The sequence below is a fragment of the Lolium rigidum genome, unplaced genomic scaffold, assembly GCF_022539505.1.
Source record: "Lolium rigidum isolate FL_2022 unplaced genomic scaffold, APGP_CSIRO_Lrig_0.1 contig_65686_1, whole genome shotgun sequence".
In the NCBI taxonomy this organism is placed as follows: domain Eukaryota; kingdom Viridiplantae; phylum Streptophyta; class Magnoliopsida; order Poales; family Poaceae; genus Lolium; species Lolium rigidum.
Window position 1 is genome coordinate 13,162 of NW_025901271.1, and position 20,441 is coordinate 33,602.

The window sequence follows — 20,441 nt, forward strand, 5'->3', positions numbered from 1 at the left end:
TAAAGAACCCAACTAGTTCCTATTAGTGAACTAAATGAATCCAATAGTAAACCCTAGAAAGCCATAGCTCCTATGTATAGTTGTTCATATTCTTATTTAACCTGTTCTTCAAAAGTTATTCTTTTGAAGTACAAATGTCAATCAAACCTTAGAAGCCCTAATCCTTCTTTGAAATACTCATTAATTCTTAATTAACATGTTCTTCAAAAGTTATTCTTTTGAAGTATAGTATAAGTAATCATCAACCATGTTCTGTAGAACCTAAAATTGACAACTGTTCTTTATATATTATTCCACCACTACTCTTTATGTGTATGATTGTTATGATGTCTTATATCACTTGGATATGATGCTAATATAACCAAACCCTAATAAGAACCTTTTTTGAGAACCATTCTAAAAGTGCAACCAACCCTAAAGAAATCTTTATAACTCATACATCCTAAATCATCGAGGTTAGGTTACGCTCGGGACGATTGCATCTCATACTATGCATTATAGCATCTTTGCCAGTTCTTTAAACATTGTCCTTGCCGGACGATGATGGTATTTCAGAATTTGGAGTTATCACGTATCGAAGCTTTTGCCTGCATAATCTTGCAGTCAAGAAAGGCAAGTTCATAGCTTGCTCATGTCATTTGATTATTTGTATCAAACTATATGCAAAATACTATAATTATCACTCATGCATTGAAAAGCAAAGTATTATTTTACAATTATGAATATGACTATGTGGTGGGCAATGGAACCATGGTATGTGTTGATATGGTGGAGGTTCCGTTGCATGGGTACTACTCATCTAGGACTAAGTACCAATGCCGTCCAGTGATTCTAGCGCCGTGCATATCGCGTTGACCATAAGATCTATAATGGCTCTGGGGAAGTCAGTTGTATCTTTCCCCTTCTGCATGCCAACGGACTGGTAGAGCTGCGGGGTGTTGGAGGCACTGCCGTAGGTTGGGATAGCCTTTTAAATCACCATCCGTGTGTGATGACGGGCTCTACGGTCTATGATGGATTGTCCAAAGTACATCATGAGTAAACCGTATTATCAGAAGATGTCTACTGGGGGTGTGCGGTTGGACAAAAGGGTGGGTTTGCGGGGTCGCGGAGAAGGCAGTGATTGGCTTGGATCTTACACCTGGCCCCACACCAAGGAAGTGTGGACGAGCATGCATCTCGGATAGGTAACAAGGTTAAGTTCTCTTATGGGAAAAGTAACGCACCTCTGCAGAGGGTATTGAATTGTGACTGTCACTCCTTGTTCCGGGAAGGGAACTGCGAACGCGGCAGAAATGAACTCCACGAAGTTCCGGTCAACCTATGAAGACCGACGGGCATAGTTTTCGTAATAAAACAAACCTTTTGAAGAAATGTTTATGAAAACTTGCATTGGCCTATGACTTTCTGGTCTATGGCTGTAGCTAGTGCATGATACACCTATTTCCTAATATGAACTTGCTGAGTACGCTCGTACTCATTCCCTCCCATTTGAGCCTCCTTCTTAGATCAAGGCACCGAAGGAGAAACTACCGGGGAACTCAAAGATAAAGGAGTCAACTGCAACAAGATGAAGAATCTAATCAAAGAAGTCAATGGAATCAACTTCTGCATCAGCTAGAGTGGAAACTTAGACTAGTAATAGAAGGAAACCTTTCCCTAATCATAGCACCTAAGTAGTTAGTTTTCTATAGCAAGCCAAGTAGCTCTTAAACTTGAGTTAGCAATAAGATAGACTACGAGTCGTTCTTCTAGAGCTTTATTTGAAGTTTTACCTCACTGTAAAGTAGGAGGCTGTGTTGATCTTATGTAAACAGTTCGTGTGTACTTCTATAGACATACCTTGGACTCGCATATGTTTCTGTTGTACCACTCTGAGAGATGTAATATGAGTGGAATGGTGTTTCACTTGTGTTATGTCAATGACTTGTGTACTACACCATGCAGTGGTACGCTGGGTCACCACAGTAGGTTTCATGCCATATGGAAGGTTTTGGTTTGGGGTCTTATTCGAAGACTTGTAGACCAACTCTTGGGGGTTCCACCTATCAAAAGAGGGACAAGGGGAGGGGGCCGGCCACCTCAAGCCATAGCTTGGCCGCACCCCATAGTGGCCGGCCACCCCCTGTCCCCAAACCCTAGCCGCCCCTCCTCCTACACCTCTCTCGCAAACGCTTAGCGAAGCTCCGCCGGAGATCTCCATCGACACCGCCACCACGCCGTCGTGCTGCCGGGATTCAAGGAGGAGCTACTACTTCCGCTGCCCGCTGGAACGGGGAGAAGGACGTCGTCTTCATCAACACCGAACGTGTGACCGAGTACGGAGGTGCTGCCCGATTGTGGCACCGTCAAGATCTTCTACGCGCTTTTGAAAGCGGCAAGTGATCATCTTCTGCAACAACGAGAGCCTCCTCTCGTAGGCTTTGGAAATCTTCAAGGGTTAGTCTCATTCATCCCCTCGTTGCTAGCGTCTTCTAGATTGCATCTTGGCTTGGATTGCGTTCTCGCGGTAGGAAATTTTTTGTTTTCTATGCTACGAATCCCTACACTTACCACCTATGAAAACATGACAAAACAATATAGTTTAGTTCTGACAATGCTTTGTAAAAAGATTATTACGAATACATACATGAAAAATTACCGATATATGTGCCTAATAAACATGATACAAATCTGATTTTTCAAATCATATTTCATCTCATATGGTAAAAAAAATTATGCAAATCTGAAAAGTCTAGAAAAAACAAAGTGAAATCTAGCGTATATGATGATTGAAGGGCTAAGAGAATTTACCAGCTATCTTAGTCGGTCACCCACTTGGAAGTCCACTTCCTGAAATTTGACTATTGCTATTGCCTTCCCTTTCTCCTCAGCCCCAGAGTTTTCTTTTGCATGCTCAGCTACAAAACAGCATAGTCCAGGTCCTCCAAAGCCAACAAGATTTGCAGTTGGCTTCTTCTGTTTCAGCCAAGCACATCTCATGGACTGATGTCCTTTGCCACAGTTGACACATTCAATTTCCTCGGTACAATCTGTTGAAATATGTCCCTTTTTCCCACATTTGTTACATAAGAGATTATCATTATGTGATGTTTTCTTTCCTGCAATATCTGTCTCAGAACTGGAGCCCATCGGAATTTGTTGTGTACCTCCTGAAGAGGCAGCTACTGTTGTTGCAGAAACAATAGTCCTTCCATCAGTCACTTTGTTTTGCCCAGTTGAAACCCCTCCCGATCTAGTTGTCACATTTTTTGCACATAAGCTCTCCCCTGATATTGATATCTATCACTAGATCTTCCTCCCTGATTCTGATTGTTGGTAAACTGTCCGGATGCTTGCCCTTATTGTCCTCTAAACAGATTATTGAACTGCCCTTGCCCTCCTCCAAACCGCTGGCTATTCTGGTACTGGTTCCCCCCAAATTGCCCAGGACGAGAGAAGGGTGGGCATTGGAAATTTTTACCTCTGTATCCTCCAAATTGCTGTTGTCTGCTTGGTCCTCCTCCTTCTCTTCCATAGTTTCCTCCATCACCATTGCCATCATATCGCTATCCCATCCCTCCTGTGTTTTCCGCCGTCGGTGTCGCCTTGGGAACCCTAGCTTCACGCTCCCACCAGCTACCGATCAACTTATCCAAGTGCCCTGGAATAAAGACCCTTTTAGACAAAGATGTCGCTGTCTTAGCTTTATCCAAGCACATGGCTTGCTTTTCCCCAATCTCTGGTGGGCTAGGCTTGGCCCAAGATTACTTTTTACCAGCCCACGAGATGGAATAGTTTTAATAGAAATTTCCATTCCCATGAAACACTGGATATCATCTCCTGGCTTCCTCCAAGGTCCTTTACAAGCTCTAGTTACAGAGTCCCCTGCCGGTGGCCTAAGCAACATCGGAGCAGGTTTCTCTACCCCTAATGCTCGTTTAGATTCCAATAAGGGATATAGATTTTGCCTAACAACTTTTCCTTTACAAATTTTAAACCGACCATAATCCATTTCTTCTACTAGGGCATCATCAACATGCTCAGCTGTCTTAGACTGCAAAGAGGCATTGCTTCTATGGTCTAGTCCAGCAGAGCTTGTCCCTCTCCTAGTATTATTTTCTTTCCTATTTCGACTCTCAAGCACTTTTTGCTTCATGATACCTTTTTTGCGACATGAGCCTCTCCTATCCTCTGCAATGGCAAGGTAGTCGCCAAAACAGACATGAGAAGATGGCAATTTTCATCAGCCAAAACTTCATCCACCTCACTCTCCTCATCAGAAAAAAGCTCAAAAACATGAAAACGATTTGCAATGCTTTTTCTGCGACACATACCTTTCAGAGGATCTCCTTGCACCCCTCCTTGATGCGCTGGAACCTTGCCACTATGGAGATGGTTGTCAGGTCCTTCTGCTTCATCGGTGGCAGCCTTCACTCTAGGTCGTAGGAGCTGCTGACATAGGTTGAATCCTCCTTTGGCGGCCGGGACCATCCTGCCGGAGTTGGTGGCCTGACAGGATTTGGCCCCAACAGCTCCGATATCCTTCGGTTTGGCGGAGCAGGCAGTGCCATGATCCACACATGTGTCTTCTTCAACAGCTCCAGCCCCTCCGTCGCCTCTCTCAACGCCTTCTAGCTCTCCATCCTTGATTGTTGGACCACGAAAAGCAGAGAAGTGAATACACATTTTGCATTGTTACGTCGAATACCAACAAAATCTAACTACCATGCAGTTTAGTATAGGTCTCCACATAACGTGGCACATTTGTTTGGTCCACAACAAAATAAAGTAGGGGAACAAGAGTTGTCTGTCTTCATCCATCCGATAGAACTGCGATCTCCGAGGAGTCGTGGTCCTTCTTCTTCGTCAAAACAGGCAGCTGCCGCCACGGTCATGTACGGGCAGCCACGATGACACTTCGATCCACCTTGCCTGCCACGAAACCTCACTCCATATATTTCCCAGACTTCACCATTTCTAATCCATATTCTCTAATGACCTCCATGGCCGCCACCACAGACTACACACTGCTCGGCCCGCCGGAGGCCCGCCATGCCGCGATCACGGCGTCGGCACCGACTGACGAGGCGGTCTCTTCTAACCCAACAAACGGCAACGGCATCAACAATGAGAGCAACGCGATAGGCCCAGCGGGGAAGACACGCACCAAGAAACGTTCGCCGACATACGCGTCCTCCGGCGACCCCTGTCTGGACTTCTTCTTCCGCGTTTTACCTGCCACGCCGCCAGGCACCGTGGCCAGACTCCTCGCCGCCGCGTGGGCCGCCGATCCAGCCACTGCGCTCCGCCTCGTCGCCAACCTCCGTGGCGTACGGGGCTCCGGCAAGTCAGACCGGGAGAGCTTCTACGCCGCCGCGCTCTGGCTCCATGCCAGCCACCCCGCTACGCTCGCAGGCAACGCCGCCAACGTCGTCGCCTTCGGCTACCTCAAGGACCTTCCGGAGCTGCTCCACCGGATCGTGCGCGGCGGCGTGTCCAACAAAGCCGAGAGAAGGATGGCCCTCCATGCCGCAGGGCACCGCAGCGTCATCGGCCTTGGCCGCTACCGCGACTCCCTTGGTCGCGTCCGCAACTACCGCCAGCGCAACCGGCGCCCCAAGATCAACCGCACGGCAGAGGAGCGCCTCGCGGCCAAGCTGCAGCACGATCGAGAGCTCTCGGCTGCGGCGGTTATGCCGCGCCGGATCAGGAGGGTGGATGCCGCGGCGAGGGCAATCAGAATGTACCGCCTCGAGCCAACGTACCGGTTCTTGCACGATCGCACGGCCGACCTGTTCGCCGGCCTCCTCGCGGAAGACATGCGCAAGCTCGCCGCTGGCAACGTCCGGGAGCTCTCCCTCGCCGCGAAGTGGTGCCCGTCGCTAGGCTCGTCCTACGACCGCTCCACCCTCCTCTGCGAGGCTGTCGCGCGACGCCTCTTCCCCAGAGGCTCGTCGGCAGAGCTCCCCGATGACCTCTCGGACGAGCATTACGCGTATCGTGCGCGCGAGCGCCTACGCAGAGCGGCGCTAGTACCGCTCCGCCGCGCGCTCCAGCTTCCCGAGATCTTCATGTCGGCGCGCGCGTGGGAGTCCGTGGTGTACACGCGCGTGGCCTCCGTGGCCATGAAGAACTACCAAACCGTATTCCTGAAGCATGACGCGGAGCGCTTCAACGCCTACCTGGCCGACGTCAAGTCCGGCAAGAAGCGCATCGCCGCGGGCGCTCTGCTCCCCCACCAGATCGTCGAGTCCCTCAGCGAGGACGGCGACGCCGGCGTGGCCGACCTGCAGTGGCAGCGCATGGTCGGCGACATGCGCGCCCTGGGCAAGCTCACCAACTGCGTGGCCGTGTGCGACGTGTCCGGCAGCATGACCGGCCTGCCCATGGAAGTCTGCGTCGCGCTGGGCCTCCTCGTGTCCGAGCTCACCGACGTCCCGTGGCGCGGCCGCGTGATCACCTTCAGCGAGCACCCACAGATCCACATGATCACCGGGAACACCCTCTCCGAGAAGGTGGGCTTCATGCGCGCCATGGAGTGGGGCATGAACACGAACTTCCAGGCAGTGTTCGACAAGATCCTCGAGGTAGCCGTCGACGCCCGCCTGCCGCCGGAGAAGATGGTGCGTCGGGTGTTCGTGTTCAGCGACATGGAGTTCGACCAGGCGTCGGCGCATCCGTGGGAGACGGACTACGAGGCGATCGTGAGGAAGTTCTCGGAAGCCGGCTACGGCGCGGCCGTGCCGGAGATCGTGTTCTGGAACCTGGCCTACTCCAAAGCCATGCCGGTGATGTCCGGTCAGAAGGGGGTGGCGCTGGTCAGCGGGTTCTCCAAGAACTTGCTCAAGCTGTTCCTCGACGGCGGCGGCATCGTCTCCCCGAGGGACATCATGGATAAGGCCATCGTTGGCCCGGAGTACGACAAGCTCACCGTGTTTGACTGAAGGCGGTGTGCCGCAACAAAGTCGTTCATCTTGTCAGTCAGACAATGCCCATGTTTCCAACTAACCTGAAGTTGCTTCTTTTTTTTTGCATCTGAAACTTCCACATTCGTGTGAATCAGGATGCAGTAATAAGCAGTGCAGCAAGCTCATCAATTGTATTGCATATGTCTGTCAAATCATAAGTCCACACGATGCCACTAAATTAAGCACAATGCTCCTACTAGCTCACTAATCCGTTCGAACCAAGCAAACATTCTCGAATGAAACCAATCACCGGTTCTTGATTCCGCAAGCCACCTAAGATGCGCCGCCGCACGTGACAGACGCCTTCTCACGCCAGTGAAGCAGCACGGCGACGGCGACGTAGTGTGTAATGGCGCCGACGAGCACGAAGACATGAAAGATCTGGTGGCTGTGGCCGACGACGTCGAACACGCCCGGGCGCCACTTTTCCGGCACGCGGCTGACGTAGAACCAGGCTCCGACGCCGTAGGCGAGCCCCATGGCCACCTCCAGCCCGAGCGCGAGGTAGCACGCGGCGTGGCCCCAGTTGATCCAGAGCGCGTGCACTGCCGGGATGACGCCGGAGAGCCCCATGGCGAGGAACAGCGTGGCGCGGAGCCGGCGGTACCGCGGCGAGGAGCAGGACGGCGAGAGCAGCACGGCCACGACGAGCGCGCCGAGCACGGTGATGGCGGAGAGGTAGGCCACGCGCGCGTGCGGGTGGCAGAGGAACGCGTAGTACACGGGCGGCACGAAGGAGGCGACGATCATGACGGAGATGCCGGCGTAGTCCAGCTGCCAGAACACGACGGTGGCGCGGCGGGAGTGGCACGCGAGGAGGTGCGCCGTCGAGCTGATGGCTAGGCACGCCATGGCGCCCACCAGGAACACCATCCGCGGCCACAAAGGCACCGCGCCGTGCCCGCCCTGGACCGTCGCCGCCGCGGCGTCATGGCTCGGCAGGCCCTGCATGTAAGTGCCAGTTAGTGCGTGCTGATCATGGTGCCAGTAGCCATGTCACTGCCTAGTTACTGTACTTTCCAAAACATATATGCAACCGATCAAAATCACAGTTTGGCCTGTAGAAATGACCAGGACGGGCAGATTCGTGGCTGCACACAGAAATCAACGATAAGATGACAACGAAAGATTTGCCACTTGGTCTTGTCTGCTCAACAGAGCCCAATTCAGCCAAAAGTAGCTGAAAAATCACAGCGTTTTGCAGGTGCCAATCTTCAGGGAATCGAGTCGCTATCAGGCATCAGAAACTCTGTCCCGCTAGATGCCGTGCCTGTTCTCAAGACGACGACGACGACGACGAGTACCTACGCGGTACTCGATTGGTACGTTGCACCCGAAGGTGGATAACTAGTCGAGAAGATTACAAACTACACATGGCTGCTTCATTTTCGGTTGGATGGTCCGGTTGCCGTCCGCCAGGACAGCGATTCAGGAAAAAGAGCTTTCACGAGGGTCCTAGGTTCGTAGAACCTGTTGGATGATGGACATGATCTTAGCATATTTTACCGTCTCCTAAATTTATGTTTGCTAATGCTGTTGCATTTTAGCTCATCTCTCTTTAATTGTTCGTGCTCCTTCAAAGCATCCACACAAAAAAGCCTAAAAACAAATTAATTGGTTAGCATATTACTACTCCAGAGGACTCAAATGGAGGGCACGTTATCAAAATCCACTTCGGCTCACCCAGTGCCCAGAAGATGTATTCCGAGACATTCTATGTTCGGGCGAAGAAAAAATTGTGTCTTGTGTGAAATTGACAATTTTCGGTGCTCCAATATAGCTTTTCACCGGAATTCTTTTTTGTCTTTTTACACAAGCCACAAAAAACATGTTTTCCCGCAATTTTTTGTGCGAACATTGAATGTCCGAAATCGACTTTTGAATATTTTGAAATACATTTTAAATGCATTTTTCATAATAGGCGCATCTAAACCTCTAAGCCAAAACACAATGTCCGGCACGTCAGTTATTCCCTAGGCGACTTCTTCAGTCTTGAGAGTTTTCTAATCTATTTGATTAATTAGTCAAGATATGCCCTATAAAATGGAGGGACGAAATTATTTGGTACTGCACAGTCCATTATTGAGAGTTGTTTAGAGAGAAGTGGAAGTATGTGTAGGGCATGATCTAGCCGACTCATCACTAACCAGACACTCCCATCTTTGCAGGAAAAAGAGGAAAAAATTGATGGGAGGGCATTACATCCATTCTTCCGGCTGAATTTTTAAGCTGAAGAGTTTGGTCGAAACATGTCTTGCAAAATGAACCACACAAAGCACAGTTCTTTGGTTAATTAACTTGACACTTCAGGATTTGATGCAGAGTTGTCAGATGTGAAAGTACACAGTTGCTCGTACAATTGCACTAGACCGTATGTGAGTGTAGGGCATGTGTGAACATTTTAAATATATTTTCCTACAGTGTGAACATTATATGTGTGGATGTACACCTGGAAAAAATCGACCTTTTAGCATTTTAAAATACATTTTAAATGCATTTTTCATAATAGGTGCATCTAGACCTCGGAACCAAAACACCCTACCCAGCGCGTTAGTCATTCCCTAGGCAACTACCTCATTCTTAGAGTTTTTCTAATCTAGGATATTCTTTACAAAATGGAGGGACGCAATTATTTGGTACTCGACATTTCATGATCCAGAGTTGGTTAGAGAGTCGGGTCAAAAAAGAGTTGGTTAGAGAGAAGTGGAAGTATGTGAGTGTAGGGCATGATCTAGCCGACTCATCACTAAGCAGCCACTTCCAGCTTTGCAAAAAAGAAATGATAAGAGGGCATCAAGCCATTCTTCCATGTGAATGTTTAACCTGAAGATATCTCTTAAGTTATGTACTCGGTCAAAACATGTCTTGCAACATGAACCACGCAAGCACAGTTCTTTGGTTTATTAACTTGACACTTCAGGATTTGATGCAGAGTTGTCAGATGTGAAAGTACACAGTTGATTGTACAATTGCACTAGTGCATCGCAGACTGTGAGGTCACGGATCAAAACTTGAAAAGAGGATGATCATGTGGGCAGCGCATATACACAGCTGTCCATGCATTGTCTCTTTCTTTGTGTGGTGGGCTCTATAGGATAACATTATTACATACTCACTGGCCTAATCATATATTTAGTCAGTGGTGACACCAGTACACTACAGACTACACTACTACTATCTGAATTTTCTTTTGCTATGTGTAACGCATCTCGTCTCAGTTAACAATGCTATCTAGGACACAACTGTCCCATGATCTTGGGAACTACTACTAGGAGGATTGAGTAGAGAAAAATATGTAGCACTAGAAATATCTAGAAACAAGATGCGTCTCTTACCGACTGATCGCTCTTCCACGAGGAATTAGCTGATCCCACCACGAACCTGCGAGAAAAAAGAATGGCGCGGAAGTGAATGGAATTTTCAGAAATGTCTTTCTACCGTGCATGTTTACTAATGTTTCAGGAATCCACTTCCGATTGGTATGCAACAAAACATATGGTGATATACTGATATGGTGCACGGTACATTTGCCGCTCCCAATGGCCTTTGCATAAAGAAGTAGCAGTACCAGTACTAGGTTTGTCACCTTGGTGCAGCAAGAATATATCAAGAAAAAGGCCATTTTGGACACAACATGATGTGGACATGAAGATAACAAGTGTGAGGTGGATAATGCAGGAAAACAGGCATGGGTTATGTCCTTCTGGCTCGAACCTCATTCGCTCGGTCTGGCTCTGGCTTTGCTTAGGAGTTAGGACAGTGTGTTCTTGTCACATCTCACATGGGCAGCATCTAACCAAATCTTACAAGGCAATTAGAGTACTCGCATCGAGCTGGAGCTGGAGCTAGCATCAATACTTGACAATGTACTAGAATTAGAGTACGTATCCGGTACGAAAAGAATGACTGATTATTGCACACGCGTACATTCAGTTGGCATACGCCTCTGAATCCCAGAGCGTGCTGGAACGACGTGCACATGTTGAGCGTGGGTGGGATTGTGTTGACAGTGTTGTGTGTGACGTGCGTACTCTCGCAACATACCAACAGCTCGTGGACAGATTCCTGTGGAGTGCCTAGGTGTGTTTCCCATGCGAGTAAGTTACGATGATGGATGAATTTCATTTGATTGGGCTGCAATTAATCTAGAGCAAATCCCCAAAGACCGTTTCCGTTTTCAAAGCTTGCAGAGCGCCCGCTAATCACGCGGGACAGAGTGGAAGGCGACAATCATTTCTTTACAAGTTTGAACAAAAAACAATGCTTTGCTTGCGTTTTATTCCATAGGAAAGCGTAGGAAAAAAACAAGAAAAGTGTAATCGCGTGGTGAGTGGCGTACCTCATGATCCCCGGCGCGACCTCGTGGACGGCCTCCCTCCCGCCTCCGGCGACGGCGAGCGCCAGGAACAGCAGGAACCCTCCCAAATGCCTGCGGAAAAAGACGCCACGCCAAATCAATCGAGTGGGCAATGGAAGCTCCGATCGGAGTGGGATGGATGCGGATGGATTGGAGGGGGGCGGGGAGGGGACGCACGTCCAGACGTTGAGCGTCTCGTTGTGCCATGAGAAGGCGCTGAGGAGGGCGTCGCGGATGGGCCACTCGACGCGGTAGTGGCCGCGGATGTACTCGTTGTCCTTGAGGTACTCGGGGAGCTCCTCGTACCCCATCAGCCGCGGCGGCGCCGTCCTCCGCCGGCCTCCCGCCGATGCCGCCGTCTCGACGCCGCCCACCGACGGCGCCATGGCCGTGGCCCCCTTGGTCTTCCTGCTCCGCCTCGCCGCCTCCCCCGCGGTCGTCGTCGACCGCGCTCCCATGCGATGGCCCGGTGCTCTGTCTGTGTGTGTGCGCGCGCGGCTTCTGGCCCCCGGTTCTTGCGGGGAGAGGAGAGAGAGAGCCGGGGAGGTGGTGGTGGTGTCCTATAGGAGCCTGCCAATGCTATAGGGGGATGATGGGAGGAGGCGAGGCGAATCTTGGCGGGGAGCGCGCGACGCGGGTGTGATGTTGGTGGTGTTGGCTGGGGCGGGCGAGCCACTCACATGGATTTCCCCCGTCGCTGGCACACGCTTCTAAAGTATTTTTCTTAATTATTACTCTATGCGCTCTATAAACATAATTTTAAATTTGTCTAAATTTTAGGTACATCCAAATTTCGATAAATCCAAAATTACTGTCATGAGACGGACGGAGAATTCAGCAAGTCTTTATCGTGGGATTCCCCGGTTCTCTCTCATGTCCCCTCTCTGGGCGATTTCAAAATCCATCGCCACCGCACCTCACCTCTCGATCTCGCCGGCGGAAACTCGCGATGGCGGAGCTGAATTGGTCGATGGGGATGATGCCTTTCGAGGAGCTGATGAAGATCGCCGAAGAAAGGGTCAAGCGGAGAAAGGAGGAGCAGGCGGCGGAGCAGGCGGCAGCAAACAAAGCTGCGGAGGAAGCTGTTGATGCTGCAGATCGGCCTCGCCTCGCCGTGGGCTATAGAGCAGATGGCGAAGGGGTGGCGGCCGCAGCTGTTGGGGCAAGGGATTGAGGAGCAGATCGTGGCGGCGTAGGTGATGCCGGATCTGAGGGATCCAGACGACCCGATGCGGGAGATGCCGAGGCAAGGGCTCGAGGACCTGGAGGAGATGCCGTGATGCAGAGGAGTTGGGGCACCTAGTCGCCGCTGAGCGGTGCTGGCTCTGCCCCCGGGGGAATCGCAGAGATTCTCCACGACTGCGCCCGTAAGGTGGATTCTGCTTCTGCGAGGGTCACAGAGGGCTTGGGAACTTCTGCTTTCTTTGCACCTCCGTTGTCGCCAGGCACTCGCCCTGATTCCATATTTGGGGGCAGCACCAAGGAAGTAGCCATTACCAAAAATGGAGGAGGAAACAGAAAGCTCTCGTAGGGTATTTAATCGAAGGACGAAAAGCGATAAGGTGTTGAGAGAGGCGGCAGAGGGGCTGGACAGAATGATAATACCTTATGCAACAAATGTGGGGAAAAAGAACATATTTCAAAAGATTGTACTGAGAGAAATTGAATGTGTCAACTGTGGCAAAGGACATCAGTCCATGAGATGTCCTTGGCTGAAACAGAAGAAGCCAACTGCAAATCTTGTTGGCTTTGGAGGACCTGGACTATATGTTGTTTTGTAACTGAGCATGCAAAAGAAAACTCTGGGGCTAAGGAGAAAGGAAAGGCAATAACAATAGTTAAAGTTCAGGAAGTGGACTTTCAAGTGGATGAGGAGTTACTGGTGATGTGCCTATGAAGAACTTATCCATGGAAATGGACCTGGCAAGCAAAAGAAGTTTCCACAGGGAGATTCTTAGTCAATTTCCCATCTGTTGCAAGGATCAATGAGGTGTCAATGACTGGGTCACATTAAGAGGTGCACACATCAAAATCAATGTGAAGCAATGGTCAGATGAAAACTTGGCAGTGGGAAAACTTGACCCAATATGGGTAAGTGCTAAGAGTGTTCCAAAACTCTTAAGAACTAGCAGGGGATCTGTGAAGTGGGCAGGTAATAGAAGTGGACATGGAAACTTTCGGGAAAAAATGGAAGCATCAGAATTTTGGTTGGGGTGGTTAACCACAAGAACATCCCTGCCATGGCTAAACTCACAATAAAAAAAAGTTGACAATTTACTATATTTACTTCCAAGTGGAAAAGGTAGTGGAGGAAGGGTGGCTAAGGCCAGAGGAGGAATATATCCAAGAATTTGATGAAATGGAGGATACCCTGTCACAGGAATTGGGAGACATAGGGGAGAAGAGACAGAGAAATGAAGAAAATGAGGAAACTGATAAAGGAAGCCGCATACAAGCAAGTGAGCAAACCAGGAAAGCATTGGAAGAGAGGGAAGAAGAAATGAAAAGGCAGAATGATCTTGATGCAATTTCCTTGGCAAGAAGGAAGGTGATAGCTTCATCACATGAGACAGACAAGACACAGACAAGGACATAATTAATTGAGAAAGCTGAGAGGGAGAAAGAAAAGGAGAGGAATGACTTGGTGGAGGAAACTCGTGATAATGTTAAAGAGCCTGACCAAGAGATGGAAGATCGAACCGAGGAGCTCGAAAGAAATGGTAGAGTGGATCTGTCTAGATATGAAGGGGATAGAAATGGAGAATCTGACTGCTCACTGAGCATGAACACAAAATTCAACAATGCACAAGAGGGAAAGTCACCTAATCAAGGGAAGAAGACGCACAAGGGAGTGGGCATACTGGACGAGATAGAGGAAGCGAATGGGAATAGATTCAGTAACAGGATAGCACCGAAAAGTGATGTACCAATCATGGACAGAGTAAAAAAAGCCATGGTGAGGAATCTTCGGTCATCAGAAGGTACCACATCTCTACCTACTTTGGCTAGTACTTCTGATTATTGTATTTTAGATATTGCTAGTAATTAAGGTGGAAATTGAGCTTGGCACTACACTAGACATGATTGACAACAATTTGACTTTAATTAGAGGACAAGATCAAGCTAGAGTGAATATTTTTCTTAGTAGTGAGAAGGAGTCTGAAAGTTTGAAATGTCCATTGGATATGGACAACCAGCCAAATGTTGTTGACCAAATCCTAATGGACATTCTCAAATTGTCAAAAGAAGACTGTGAGGGCCTAACAGATAAAGTGATTACTCCCTACATGTTTGGAGAAGAACAAAATGTGGAGGAGGGAGTGACTTCACATGAAGTTCACTGTAAAACTCCAGTCAAAACTAAGATGAAGTGTAGAAGGGGGAAAAGGGGCATAAAATGATTAGTGTTTTACATGGAATAGTAGAGGAACAAGGGAAGAAAGCAAAAAAAAAAAAAGTTATATTAGACAAAGTATAAGAGACTACAAACTAGACTTTGTTGGTATACAAGAAACAGTAAGACGTGATTATCCAACTAATTTCCCAAAGGAAAGAAGAGGAGGATATGAGTTTTGTTGGGATGGTATACCTGCAAGAGGGAGATCTGGAGGGATTTTGTTAGGAGTAAATAAAGAGACGTATGATGTTGTGGAAAAAATGGTGTTTATTATGTAAGATTCCTTGTTGCTAGTAAAAAAGATAACTTCGCCTGGATTTTGTGGTGGTGTATGGGGATGCATGATACGTCTCCGACGTATCGATAATTTCTTATGTTCCATGCCACATTATTGATGATATCTACATGTTTTATGCATACTTTATGTCATATTTATGCATTTTCCGGCACTAACCTATTAACGAGATGCCGAAGAGCCGATTCTTGTTTTCTAGCTGTTTTTGGTTTCGAAATCCTAGTAAGGAAATATTCTCGGAATTGGACGAAATCAACGCCCGGGGGCCTATTTTGCCACGAAGCTTCCGAAGACCGAAGAGAAGACGAAGTGGGGCCACGGGGCGCCGCCACACTAGGGCGGCGCGGCCAGCATAGGGCCCGCGCGGCCCTGCTGTGTGGGGCCCCCGTGACGTCCTTTGACCTGCCCTTCCGCGTACTTAAAGCCTCCGTCGCGAAACCCCCAGTACCGAGAGCCACGATACGGAAAACCTTCCAGAGACGTCGCCGCCGCCAATCCCATCTCGGGGGATTCAGGAGATCGCCTTCGGCACCCTGCCGGAGAGGGGAATCATCTCCCGGAGGACTCTTCACCGCCATGGTCGCCTCCGAAGTGATGAGTGAGTAGTTCACCCCTGGACTATGGGTCCATAGCAGTAGCTAGATGGTCGTCTTCTCCTTATGTGCTTCATTGTCGGATCTTGTGAGCTGCCTAACATGATCAAGATCATCTATCCGTAATGCTATATGTTGTGTTTGTCGGGATCCGATGGATAGAGAATACTATGTTATGTTGATTATCAATCTATTACCTATGTGTTGTTTATGATCTTGCATGCTCTCCGTTATTAGTAGAGGCTCTGGCCAAGTTTTTACTCTTAACTCCAAGAGGGAGTATTTATGCTCGATAGTGGGTTCATGCCTCCATTAAATGCGGGACGAGTGATAGAAAGTTCTAAGGTTGTGGATGTGCTTGTTGCCACTAGGGATAAAACATTGATGCTATGTCCGAGGATGTAGTTATTGATTACATTACGCACCATACTTAATGCAATTGTCCGTTGTTTGCAACTTAATACCGGAAGGGGTTCGGATGATAACTCGAAGGTGGACTTTTTAGGCATAGATGCATGTTTGGATAGCGGTCTATGTACTTTGTCGTAATGCCCAATTAAATCTCACAATACTCATTATATCATGTATGTGCATGGTCATGCCCTCTCTATTTGTCAATTGCCCGACTGTAATTTGTTCACCCAACATGCTATTTATCTTATGGGAGAGACACCTCTAGTGAACTGTGGACCCCGGTCCATTCTTTTACACTGAATACAATCTACTGCAATACTTGTTCTACTGTTTTCTGCAAACAATCATCATCCACACTATACATCTAATCCTTTGTTACAGCAAGCCGGTGAGATTGACAACCTCACTGTTTCGTTGGGGCAAAGTACTTTGGTTGTGTTGTGCAGGTTCCACATTGGCGCCGGAATCCCTGGTGTTGCGCCGCACTACATCCCGCCGCCATCAACCTTCGACGTGCTTCTTGGCTCCTCCTGGTTCGATAAACCTTGGTTTCTTTCTGAGGGAAAACTTGCTGCTGTACACATCACACCTTCCTCTTGGGGTTCCCAACGGACGTGTGTGCTTTACACGCCATCAAGTATTTTTTCTGGCGCCGTTGCCGGGGAGATCAAGACACGCTGCAAGGGGAGTCTCCACAATCCAATCTCTTTACTTTGTTTTTGTCTTGCTTTATTTTATTTACTACTTTGTTTGCTGCATTATATCAAAACACAAAAGAAATTAGTTGCTAGCTTTACTTTATTTACTGTCTTGCACTATATATCAAAAACACAAAAAAATAGTTACTTGCATTTACTTTATCTAGTTTGCTTTATTTACTACTGCTAAAATGGGTACTCCTGAAAATAATAAGTTGTGTGACTTCACAAACACAAATAATAATGATTTCTTATGCACACCTATTGCTCCACCTGCTACTACAGCAGAATTCTTTGAAATTAAACCCGCTTTATCGAATCTTGTTATGCGAGAGCAATTTTCACGGTGTTAGTTCCGATGATGTCTGCTGCCCATCTCAATAATTTTTTTGAATTGTGTGAAATGCAAAAGTATAAAGATGTAGATGGTGACATTATAAAATTAAAATTGTTTCCTTTCTCATTAAGAGCAAGAGCTAAAGATTGGTTGCTATCTCCGCCTAAGAATAGTATTGATTCATGGACTAAATGCAAGGATGCTTTTATTGGTAGATATTATCCCCCGCTAAAATTATATCTTTGAGGAGTAGTATAATGAATTTTAAACAATTGTATAATGAGCATGTTGCACAAGCTTGGGAAAGAATGAAATCTTTGGTTAAAAATTGCCCAACCCATGGACTGACTACTTGGATGATTATCCAAACCTTTTATGCAGGACTGAACTTTTCTTCGCGGAACCTATTGGATTCAGCCGCTGGAGGTGCCTTTATGTCCATCACTCTTGGTGAGGCAACAAAGCTTCTTGATAATATGATGATTAATTACTCAGAATGGCACACGGAAAGAGCTCCACAAGGTAAGAAGGTAAATTCTGTCGAAGAAACCTCTTCCTTGAGTGATAAGATTGATGCTATTATGTCTATGCTTGTGAATGATAGGACTAATGTTGATCCTAATAATGTTCCGTTAGCTTCATTGGTTGCTCAAGAAGAACATGTTGATGTAAATTTCATTAAAAATAATAATTTCAACAACAATGCTTATCGGAACAATTCTAGTAATAACTATAGGCCATATCCTTATAATAATGGTAACGGTTATGGTAATTCTTATGGGAATTCTTACAACAATAATAGGAACACACCCCCTGGACTTGAAGCTATGCTTAAAGAATTTATTAGTACACAAACTCGCTTTTAACAAATTCGTTGAGGAAAAGCTCAATAAAATTGATATTCTCGCTTCTAAGGTTGATAGTCTTGCCTCTGATGTTGATCTTTTGAAATCGAAAGTTATGCCTAATAAGGATATTAAAAATAAAATTGTTACTACAGCAAATGCCATCCAAGTTAGAATTAATGAGAATATTAGATTGATGGCCGAATTGCATGCTAGGTGGGAAAGAGAAGAAAATGAAAAACTAGCTAAAGAGAATAATGTAGCTAAAGTTTGGACTATTACCACCACTAGTAATGTTAATGATTCACATGTTGCTGCACCTCCTACTATCAATGGTAAAATAATTGGTGTTGGCAATGTTTCCACTCCTAGTGCAAAGCGTGCAAAACTGCCGGAAACTGCTAAAACTGCTGAAACTCGCTCTGTGATAAAACTGCTGAAATTTTTTCCAACATTGGGGATGATGATCCCATTGCTTTAGATTATAATGGTTTGGATTTTGATGATTGCCACATCTCTGAAGTTATAAAGTTCTTACAAAAACTTGCTAAGAGTCCTAATGCTAGTGCTATAAACTTGGCTTTCACAAAACATATTACAAATGCTCTCATAAAAGCTAGAGAAGAGAAACTAGAACGTGAAGCTTCTATTCCTAGGAAGCTAGAGGATGGTTGGGAGCCCATCATTAAGATGAAGGTCAATGACTTTGATTGTAATGCTTTATGTGATCTTGGTGCAAGTATTTCCGTTATGGCTAAGAAAATCTATAATATGCTTGACTTGCCACCGTTGAAAAATTATTATTTGGATGTTAATCTTGTTGATAATGCTATAAAGAAACCTTTGGGGAGAGTTGATAATGTTCGCATTACCGTTAACAATAACCTTGTCCCCGTTGATTTTGTTGTCTTGGATATTGAATGCAATGCATCTTGTCCCATTATATTGGGAAGACCTTTTCTTCGAACTGTTGGAGCTATCATTGATATGAAGGAAGGTAATATTAAATATCAATTTCCTCTCAAGAAAGGTATGTAACACTTCCCTAGAAAGAGAATGAAGTTACCTTTTGATTCTATTATTAGAACAAGTTATGATGTTGATACTTCATCTCTTGATAACACTTGATACACACTTTCTGCGCCTAGCTGAAAGGCGTTAAAGAAAAGCGCTTATGGGAGACAACCCATGTTTTTATTACAGTATTTTTATTTTATATTTGAGTCTTGGAAGTTGTTTACTACTGTAGCAACCTCTCCTTATCTTAGTTTTGTGCATTGTTGTGCCAAGTAAAGTCTTTGATAGTAAGGTTCATACTAGATTTGGATTACTGCGCAGAAACATATTTTTTTGCTGTCACGAATCTGGGCCTAATTCTCTGTAGGTAACTCAGAAAATTATGCCAATTTACGTGACTGATCCTCAGATATGTACGCAACTTTCATTCAATTTGAGCATTTTCATTTGAGCAAGTCTGGTGTCTCAATAAAATCCATCTTTACGGACTGTTCTGTTTTGACAGATTCTGCCTTTTATTTCGCATTGCCTCTTTTGCTATGATGGATGAATTTATTTGCTTCATTAATGTCCAGTAGCTTTGTGCAATGTCCAGAAGTGTTAAGAATGATTGTGTCACCTCTGAACATGTGAATTTTTATTATGCATTAACCATCTAATGAGTTGTTTCGAGTTTGGTGTGGAGGAAGTTTTCAAGGATCAAGAGAGGGAGATGATACAATATGATCAAGGAGAGTGAAAGCTCTAAGCTTGGGGATGCCCCGGTGGTTCACCCCTGCATATTTTAAGAAGACTCAAGCGTCTAAGCTTGGGGATGCCCAAGGCATCCCCTTCTTCATCGACAACATTATCGGGTTCCTCCCCTGAAACTATATTTTTATTCCATCACATCTTATGTGCTTTGCTTGGAGCGTCGATTTGTTTTTGTTTTTGTTTTTGTTTGAATAAAATGGATCCTAGCATTCATTGTGTGGGAGAGAGACACGCCCCGCTGTTGCATATGGACAAATATGTCCTTAGGCTTTACTCATAGTATTCATGGCGAAGGTTGAATCTTCTTCGTTAAATTGTTATATGGTTGGAATCGGGAAATGCTACATGTAGTAATTCTAAAATGTCTTGAATAATTTGATACTTGGCAATTGTTGTGCTCATGTTTAAGCTCTTGCATCATATACTTTGCACCCATTAATGAAGAAACACCTAGAGCTTGCTAAATTTGGTTTGCATATTTGGTCTCTCTAAAGTCTAGATAATTCTAGTATTGAGTTTTGAACAACAAGGAAGACGGTGTAGAGTCTTATAATGTTTACGATATGTCTTTTATGTGAGTTTTGCTGCACCGGTTCATCCTTGTGTTTGTTTCAAATAACCTTGCTAGCCTAAACCTTGTATCGAGAGGGAATACTTCTCATGCATCCAAAATCCTTAAGCCAACCACTATGCCATTTGTGTCCACCATACCTACCTACTACATGGTATTTCTCCGCCATTCCAAAGTAAATTGCTTGAGTGCTACCTTTAAAATTTCCATCCTT

The 20,441-nt window shown here is 46.4% G+C and overlaps 2 protein-coding genes across 2 annotated transcripts; one reads left to right on the forward strand and one right to left on the reverse strand.

The window, feature by feature from the left end:
* The first annotated feature begins 4,902 nt into the window (after positions 1-4,902).
* On the forward strand, positions 4,903-7,106 carry LOC124682016. Its single transcript, XM_047216781.1, has one exon. The coding sequence runs from the start codon at positions 4,977-4,979 to the stop codon at positions 6,924-6,926; it is 1,950 nt and encodes a 649-aa protein (XP_047072737.1). The 5' UTR covers positions 4,903-4,976; the 3' UTR covers positions 6,927-7,106.
* LOC124682017 (heptahelical transmembrane protein ADIPOR2-like) lies at positions 7,056-11,765 on the reverse strand. Its single transcript, XM_047216782.1, has 4 exons — positions 11,485-11,765; positions 11,290-11,379; positions 10,286-10,331; positions 7,056-7,895 (listed from the first exon to the last, which is right to left on the reverse strand). The coding sequence occupies exons 1-4, from the start codon at positions 11,763-11,765 to the stop codon at positions 7,224-7,226; spliced, it is 1,089 nt and encodes a 362-aa protein (XP_047072738.1). The 3' UTR covers positions 7,056-7,223.
* Positions 11,766-20,441: the final 8,676 nt, after the last annotated feature.